This window comes from Cebus imitator, unplaced genomic scaffold, assembly GCF_001604975.1.
Source record: "Cebus imitator isolate Cc_AM_T3 unplaced genomic scaffold, Cebus_imitator-1.0 Scaffold339, whole genome shotgun sequence".
Lineage (NCBI taxonomy): Eukaryota > Metazoa > Chordata > Mammalia > Primates > Cebidae > Cebus > Cebus imitator.
The window spans coordinates 1146973-1154939 of record NW_016107654.1 but is presented as its reverse complement, the minus strand read 5'-3'; the positions used below and the strand labels follow the sequence as shown (position 1 = coordinate 1154939).

At 66.2% G+C, this 7967-nt stretch overlaps 2 protein-coding genes across 5 annotated transcripts in view; one reads left to right on the top strand and one right to left on the bottom strand.

The window, feature by feature from the left end:
* The window catches only part of C8G (complement C8 gamma chain), a 618926-nt gene that overhangs the window by 100105 nt on the left and 510854 nt on the right, over window positions 1-7967 (top strand). The window lies entirely within an intron of this gene.
* On the bottom strand, window positions 112-5238 carry ENTPD2 (ectonucleoside triphosphate diphosphohydrolase 2). Of its 4 annotated transcripts, none has more exons than XM_017505556.2 (9): window positions 5053-5238; window positions 3500-3617; window positions 2766-2916; window positions 2479-2638; window positions 2170-2397; window positions 1557-1811; window positions 1358-1477; window positions 467-601; window positions 112-387 (listed from the first exon to the last, which is right to left on the bottom strand). In XM_017505556.2, the coding sequence occupies exons 1-9, from the start codon at window positions 5167-5169 to the stop codon at window positions 184-186; spliced, it is 1488 nt and encodes a 495-aa protein (XP_017361045.1). In that variant the 5' UTR covers window positions 5170-5238; the 3' UTR covers window positions 112-183. The 4 variants fall into 4 exon arrangements, with proteins under 4 accessions (XP_017361045.1, XP_017361046.1, XP_037586224.1 ...); XM_017505557.2 differs by having other exon boundaries at window positions 2170-2319; XM_037730296.1 differs by lacking the exon at window positions 1557-1811.

Genomic DNA, 7967 nt, shown 5'->3' with positions numbered 1-7967 from the left:
GGGAAGAGGAGGGGTGGGGGATAGAGGGGTAGGGGGAGAATGCAGGATACAGGGGTGAATGGAGGGGTGGGGGTGGGTGGAGAGGTGGGGGTACAGGGGTGGGGGAGGGGTACAGGGGCTGGAGGGGTGGGGGTACGGGGTGGGGATACAGGAGAGGGATGGGGCAGCTGCCCCCGCGGGCCGCTAAATGGTGCTCGGCAGCTTAGCGGAGTGCACCTGCCGCAGCAGCAGGACAAGCGAAGCCAGGAGCGCGGAGGCGAAGATCAGCAGGAGGACGACCCAGGAGCTGAAGTCCGTGCCCTTGCGCAGCCCCGGGGGGTCGGCGGGGATCAGGTTGGTCAGGTTCAGCATGTAGCCCAGCGCCCAGCCCACCGCCGTGTCCGCGGCCTGCGGCGAAGGGCGTGGCCTCAGCTCCCGCGAGGCCCCGCCCCCGGCCCCGCCCCGCCCCCGGCCCCGCCCCGCCCACCTTCTTCTGGAAGGTCACGCCGCCGAAGGTGCGCTCGTCGAAGCCGTAGCCGCGACTCAGCAGCTGCTGCACGAACATGGCCCCGGCGCAGTAGTCGGCCAGGTGGGCCCGCTGCCCTGGCACTCGGGCCTGCAGCTGGGGCGCGGGCGGGATGCCATCAGGCAGGCGACGAGCAGGAGGTCTCCGCCCCACGGGCAGAGGTGGCCGGAGTGCTGCAACCCTCCCCAGCTGGAGACGGGCACCTGGGCTCCGACACGTGCGGCCAGACGGGGCCCAGTGGGCAACCCCGCAGGGCACCCTTCTATCCCTCCCCAGCCAACGCCCCTGCCTGGAAGGCCAGTGACGGGGGACAGGAGAGATGGCCGCCAGGGAGCAGGGGCAGCAACACCTGGGTGTGTGGCCAGGGAAACAGGACGAACCCCAGGCCTGAGTCTGCCCGCTGGCTCACCACCCTTCCCCACCTCCCGACCCTAGTCTGTCTCAGACTAGGCCCTGGGAGGACGGGATGGGGCCTCGCTCACCACCCCAGTCCTGGGACGACTGGTGCGTTTCTCTTGGAGTCTCCACTGGGCACACTCCCCGCGCCCACTTCCATCTTCCCTTGCATGGCACCATGGAGGGACCAGTGGCAGAAACCAGAAACCTGGGCACTGAGTGGCCTCCCCTCTGCCGTCCAGGTCTGGGATGAGGGTCGGGCCTGGGGAAGCTTCTCCAGCCCACGGTCTGGTTCACAGCCTCCTGACCACAGCCCCACCACCTCTGGAGTTGGTGTAGTGCCTGCCACCGCCCCCACTTCAGTGGGCGCTCCGAGAGGCGTGTGCACGCAGGGCTGAGAAGGAATGCGGAGGCCGAGCCCTTCCTCATGGCCCTGGAGGAGGGGAGCGGGCTCACCTGGGCCCAGGTCTGGTTGCAGACATTCACCGAGGCTGCCTCCAGCTGCTGCAGAGTGGCCACAGGCAGCCCCATCGAAGTCCGCAAGAAGTTCACAGTGTAGAAGAAGGCAGAGAAGGCCTGTAAGGCGGCACAGTCACACCGGGACCGGACCCAGCTGCTCAGGGCACCTGCCGCCACCCCGTCTGCCCCTACTCACGATAAAGTTTCCAGCCACCGGAGGCTGGAAGACCCCATTGAAAGAGCATCGGGAGAAGGGGCAGGAGGAGAAGCTGAAGAGCCCAGAAACCAGATCTCGGCAGAGGTGGGGGTCACTGCTCCCGGACAGGCTGACCCTGGCGCTGCTGTTGAAGGCCTGGGGCTGCTGGGCCGCGGTACAGGGCGACTGGTACACATCCCCAAGCAGCACTTGGGTGGAGAAGCCCTTCGGCCAGCAGGGGTGGAAGCCGTGGGTCTGGGGGGATTGTCAGTGTGATCAGATGGCACCGCTGCCACTCCGGAGGACCAGCCTGACGAACCTCCCCCAGGTCTCAGTCTGGCAGCCTCACTTGGGTGCCCAGGGGCAATCCATGGCCCACTGCCTGCTTGACAGAGCCCAGCCCGCCGACCACGCTCCCTCTGAGAGCCGTCCCAGCCCTCCCTTCTCCAGATCCAGCCCGGCCACCGGGCCTTTGCTCAGGCTCTGGCCCTCCCAACTGACTTTCCAGCCAGTTACAGCCCAGCCTGGAGAAGCCCTCCACAGCTCGGCGGCTGTCCAGGCTCTGCTGCAGGAGGGCACTGTGCAGTGCAAGCCAGCCAGGGTGGAGGGGCACCTGGAGGGCGCTGGCCAGCAGCCTCTGGAGGACCTGGTCGCGGCCGTAGCAGAGGAAACTGTGGGTGTAGACTTGGTAGTTCTGGCCGTAGAGACGCAGCTGGACCTCGTTGGCTCTGTCCTCCACTGGACCGGTCGTCTCAAAGGTGATCTGGGTGGAGGCACCCCCCAGGTCCATGGCCCCCAGCGTCCCCTTCCGTGGCCGGAACCACCGGCCCACCCAGCCATACTGTGAAGAGGGGAGTGTGGGGTCACCCAGGCGCCAAGGGCGCCCACGCCTCCTGGCTCTTCGGCTGGCTGCCAGGCCCACCTTGATGAAGTTCTCCAGCAGGTAGTTGGCAGTCACCCAGCCGAACACGCCCTCGTCCTGGCCAGAGAGGATGTGGGCACCACGGAAGTCAAAGGGGTACTGGGTCAGCATGCGCGTCACTGCCGCAAGCACACTGGCTGAGGCCTCTGGGTTGGTCAGGCTGTAAAACACAGAGAACTCCAAGAGGCCTCCTCCCCAGGTGGCCGTGAGCCTGCGGCAGGGGTGCTTGGGGTCCACCCCGCAAGGGGAAGGGCTGTCGGGACAGGCCAGGGGACAGGCACACTCACTTGAGTAGGCGCATACCCGCTGTGGCTCCCAGGTAGAGGGGTGTGCCCGCATGTCTGTCTTTGGGCACGTCCCGAAGTGCCTGTTCAAGGCATTCAACCAGACTCTGGCCGGCCCCAGGAGGGTTGTCTGCATAGCTGGAGATGCCCCCACCTAGAGAGAGGCAGACAGATGAGCCCATGCCTCACAGGCAGTCCCTAGGTGGGCCACCGGCCAGGAGAGTAAGGGTGGGGGTGGGGGGGCTTGGGTTCTAGGCCAGGTGGCACACCTTCCCAGCTTAAGCCCCCAGAGACGCCCAGCTTGGAGACAAAGGGACCCAGGTGCCACCCAGAGACCGAGGCTGTGCCCGCTGAGTGGGTGTGGGTGCAGGTGTTACAACAAAGCCCTGGGCATAGTTGACCCAGGTTGGCCTCCTGGGGCCTGCCTGGGTGTGCCCACCAGGCCCCCAGACCTCCACCTGCTCCATCTGGGACATAGAGGCCAATATTGGGCCAGGCAAGGCCCAACCCTCCCACCTGCTGCCTCAGCTTCCTTTCCAGAGTGCAAACCACTCCTATCCGATCCAGGCGCATAGCACCCAGGCTCTCTCAGTTTCTAGGGCTTCTGCCTGGAGTGAGCCCCACCCAGCACTAAGCAGAAGGCGCAAAGTGTTTGGACCTCCACTGGCTAAGGCTGGAGGGGGCCCCAGGGACCCTGTGGTGAGTGGGTGTCCTGGCTGGGGCGTGCAGGGCCTTACCTGGAACGTCGCAGGAGCTGTGCTGGCCCACGATGCCTGTGTCATTCTCCTTGTCTGCCGGCCACTTGTAGACAAACATGGACGTGTGTGAAGAGCCAGCGTCCAGGACGATGCCATACTGGGGGAGGGGAGGGAGTCGGCCTGGGGTGTCCAGGGGTTCTGAAGGCCTCACTGTTTGGTGCCTCCAGATTGCCACTCCCCCCCCAGTCATGTGCCAAGCCTCGTGCTGAAGCTCAGAGGGGACCAAGACAACCATGGCTGGAAGGAGAACAGGGCGGCAGGTGACTCTTCCCTCCTGACTGCCTGCAGCTGGCATGCCAGGCTCAGGGCAACAGCCTTCCTGCCAAGGGCAGACTGAGGCACTGAGCCAGGGACAAGGGCCCCCACGGACTTTTCCCTGGGGGCACAAGGAGGTCCCCAGTTTCAAGGGGAGGAAGTTCTGCTGCAGAAGGAACCCCTGGAGCCACTCTTCCTTCCTCCCCTCTCCTTCCTCCCCTCTCTTTTTCCTTCTCCTCTGACCACAGCCCAACCTGAGGATGGGAGAAGTGGGGCCCCAGGGGAAGAAGGCCAAGCTGAGGCTGGCTGTGGGCGTCAGAGCAAGGCCATGCCTGTTGAAGACATGCTCTCCCTAGGCCGCCAAGCCAGGGCCAGAGAGAGAAGATGGTCCTGCCTTGCTGGGGGCGCTGGGTGGGCCTTTCTGCAGACCGGGGCGGCATGAGCTTGTAGACACCCCTTTCCAGCTCCTGCCCCAGCGTCCTGGATCCACCTGGAAAGCTGGGGACCAGCCTCCCAGGCCCGGGTGCCAATTCCAGCCTTCCAGAGGGCTGCACGAGTTCACCTAGACCAAGAGCCTCCCCAGAGCCCAGAGCATCAACAGGCCAGCATGTCCACTGCCACCTGGCTGAGGGCCACAGAGCTCTCAGCTTCTGACACCCCTTTGGATTTGGGGGGCTCGGCTCCACCTTAACCCCTACAGGCCCAATAAAGGGTTAAAGTGGCCGTCAGGAGGACCTGCTAGAGGGGAATCTGGGCTAGCCTGCTCCAACCCTTTGTGGACACTCCAGGGCTGCTCCAGTGAAGGCCACCCTCGTGTCCGGAGGGGGCCCTGGGTCCTAGGGCTTGTTGATTCTCGCCTGGGCTGAACAGCCCGCACCCTCAGGGCGGTGGCCCAGGGTACAAGTGGCTGGGGTGCCCCTGGGGGCCCGCACAGGGCTGAGGGCGGCGTCCGGCAGCATCTGGGGGCATCCCCGGGCTGCATCCTGCGAGCAGGGACACAGCACCTGGGCCGCATGGACGGGCTTGGCGGCCGGCGCGGAATTCCCGGGACCTGGTCCTCCGGCACCTCGTCCCCGTGGAAGCGCCACCGCCGTCCCGCGTTCCCGGTCCGGGAGCGCAGAGCGCAGAACCGGGGACCCCACCCAGCCCACCAGGAGCAGAGCGCGGTGGGGGTCTCGGGCTGAGCCTGCTCGGGCTCCCAGCCGCGCCCTCCCGCCCGCGGCTCCCCGGCCCGGCCCGCTGCTCCCCGGACGTGCGCTGGGTGCCGGGGCGCGCACCTTGAGGGCGGGCGGCTCCCGGACGTCGCGGGTGGGGACGCACAGCAGCAGGAGCCCGGCGAGGCCCGCGGCGGCCAGCAGCAGCGGCGGCAGCAGAGACAGCACCTTCCCGGCCATGGGCGCGCGGGAGGACGACGCGTGGACCCGGAGACCGCGGGGAGCCGAAGCCGGAGGCGGCGGGGGCCGGGCGGGGGCGGTGGGATTAGGGGCGGGGCGGGGCGATGACCAGGCCCGCCCACCTCCGGCCACGCCCACCTCCGGCCACGCCCACGGCGGCTCCGCCTCTGCGCCCGGTTCCTCGCGGTCCGGCGGGCGCAGGTGAGAGGCGCCTCCCGGGTCCGTGGCCCACCTTCCCCCTTCCCGCCCGCTCTGCAAGGGGTTCCCCGGTGGAGGCAGGAGACCTGTCGTGGGGCGGGCGGGCGGCTGGTTCCGAGGGTCCCGCGCTGAGAACCACGCCTGTTCCTGGCCTGGCCTGGGAGGCCGGACCCCTGCGGGAATGAGGCGCCGGCCGCCGCGGGAGCCAGGCGGGCCCGGGCCGGGGCTCAGGAGGAGCCGGGGGCCATCACCTGCTTTGGGGCACAGCCCCGAGCCCGACCCCCAGGGCCGAGGACCGAGCAGGCCTGCGGGAGCCCCTGAGCCAGCGCGGAGACGCTCAGCTGACCCCGGCCGGACCCACGCTTGCGGCCCGACTCAGATCCGCCTCACCTGGGCGCTGCGCGGAGGCCGCAGCGGCGGGAAGGGCAGGGACGCCCGGCTCACGCCGAGCCAGACGCAGAAGGAAGCAGCGCACGTGGGGCAAATGTCCCTTCCTCCCGGCGCAGAGCCTCCCAGTGCCTGCAGAGGCTTCCCCAGGACGGCAGCCGGAGGGGCCTCTCCACAGCCCGGAAGCCAGGAAAGAGGGATCCCAGGCCAGCGGGGTTGGGGTGCGGGGCAGCAGCAGGCTTCTGGGTACGGCTGGGGCAGGTGAAGCGCAGCTGGCCCTAGATCCGCCCCGGGACACGCTGGCCTTTCGGCGCTGCCTCCACAGGCCCTGCATCCCAGCCCGGCCAAGGGGCGCCCCCTTCGCGCCTGCTGCAAAGTGGAAATTCCTGCCCTAGTAATTCCAGTCACACAGCGTCAGGGGCCACGAGGCCAGACCCCCAGGGAGTGCGGGCTGCTGGGGCCCACAGGGCAGCCCCCTGGGACAGGGTCCAGACCATGCCCGCCTTCTGGGACAGGCGGCGACAATTGTGCTGGGATTGCCACTAGGGGTGAGGATCTGGCGTCACAGGCCCAGCAAAGGCGTCTTTCTTCTAGCTCAGGACCCCAAAGGGAGGGGTGGGAGCCCTGGGAAGCAGCTTCACTGCCTCCCAGCCTGGGGGGGGCCCAGCAGACAGTCTCTGGGTGTGGCTCGTGCTGAGCTCCAGGTCTCAGGCCCTGTTTTCCCACACTGACCCCAGGCCTTTCTTCTACCCTGAAAGCTCAGAGAAGACAGAGGCACACACAGTGCACATCATGCCTGAAAAGGGAGGAACAAAGGCAGCCCAGAGGCAGGGGCTGTGGCCCCCCCACTGGCCTGCCAGTGCCCCTGGCGCCCCCACACCCTGCCAGGCCCAGCGGAGCTTCCTGGCGTTCTGGACTGTCTTTCATGGACAAAAAGCCCAGGCCAGGGAGCAGGAGCCCTGCCAGGCCTGAGATGGTGGGGAGGGAGAGGGTGGCCTGGACTCTGCCCTGGGGAGACAGGCTCGTGGCTGAGTGCCCAGCTTTGCCTGTGGAGTGAGCGAGGCAGGGAGTCCAGAGGGGCCAGGACAGAGGAAGAGGTTGAACTCTCTCAGAGTGTGGGCGGGGGAACACCCCTTCTGTCCCGTCAGACAGAAGCTGGCAGGAGCAAAAGGGGTGGAGGGGGCTCTGGGTGGGGCAGCCCCCAGCCTCTGGGACCCTCTCGGGGGCGGGGGCTCCAGATGTCCTGCACATGGCCTGGCCCAGGCTGTGCTGGAAAAATGCGGACGCAGAGTTCGGGGAGAACCCGCAGGAGGGTCCTCAGAGCCTCCCTCCCACACAGGGCTCAGACCTCCCAGGGCCTTCACCGAGGCCTGCTGAGATCTTGGCTGCCTTGCTTGCCTCAGTCTCCCCATCAGAAGCCTGTGCTGTGTGGCTCATGCCTGTAATCCTGGATGGAAGCAGCACAGAGGGTTCCTTTGGGAGGCCGAGGTGAGGTCGGGAGTTCAAGACCAGCCTGGCAAACATGGTGAAACCCCATCTCTACTAAAAATACAAAAATTAGCCAGGAGTGGTGACAAGCACCTGTAATCCCAGCTACTCGGGAGGCTGAGGCAGGAGAACCCCTTGAACCCAGGAGGCAGAGGTTGCAGTGAGCCAGGAGGTCACTGCACTCCAGCCTGGGCAACAGAGCAAGACTCTGTCTCAAAAGCAGCTTTTTTTTGGCTGAAACACCTTAATTGTGAAAGGCCTATCACTCATTGCTCCCTTTTTCAGGTACTCATTAAGTCATTCAACAAACGCTTGCTGAGTACCTCCTGAGGGCCGAAAGCCACACCTCCATGAACACACAGCCCTGTAGGGGGGCACCCACTGGCCTGGGGAGTGCAGACTTTGCAGAGGCCCCCGAGAGGCGAGGAAGCCCGTGCTGTCCTGTTGGAGGTGGGAGACACACAGAGTGGGTGGCAGGACCCCGTCAGTGGTCTCTGAGGTGCTGGACGTGCTGTGCTGGGACTTGCCTCTTTCATCACATCCTGCGTTTGGGATTCACCCTGTGGACACTGAAAGGTGTGGCCTGCTTGTTTCTTGCTCTGTTCCGTCCTGTGAGTGAGAACATGTGGATGGCGTGTTGCTGCAGCTGCTGAACGCAGCGTCTGTTTTCGGCCCTGCTGAGGTTGCTGCTCTGCACATGCGCACTCTTTTTTTTTTTTTTTTTT

Bases quoted from the DNA above. Each gene is read 5' to 3' on its own strand.
- ENTPD2 (XM_017505556.2), bottom strand. From the start codon at position 5,169: ATGGCCGGGAAGGTGCTGTCTCTGCTGCCGCCGCTGCTGCTGGCCGCC. The intron at 2,917-3,499 runs GTAAGGCCCTGC...GCCTCTCTCTAG, and splicing joins CAGCTCCTGCGACGTTCCAG to GTGGGGGCATCTCCAGCTAT. The intron at 388-466 runs GTGGGCGGGGCG...CCTTCGCCGCAG, and splicing joins GCGTGACCTTCCAGAAGAAG to GCCGCGGACACGGCGGTGGG.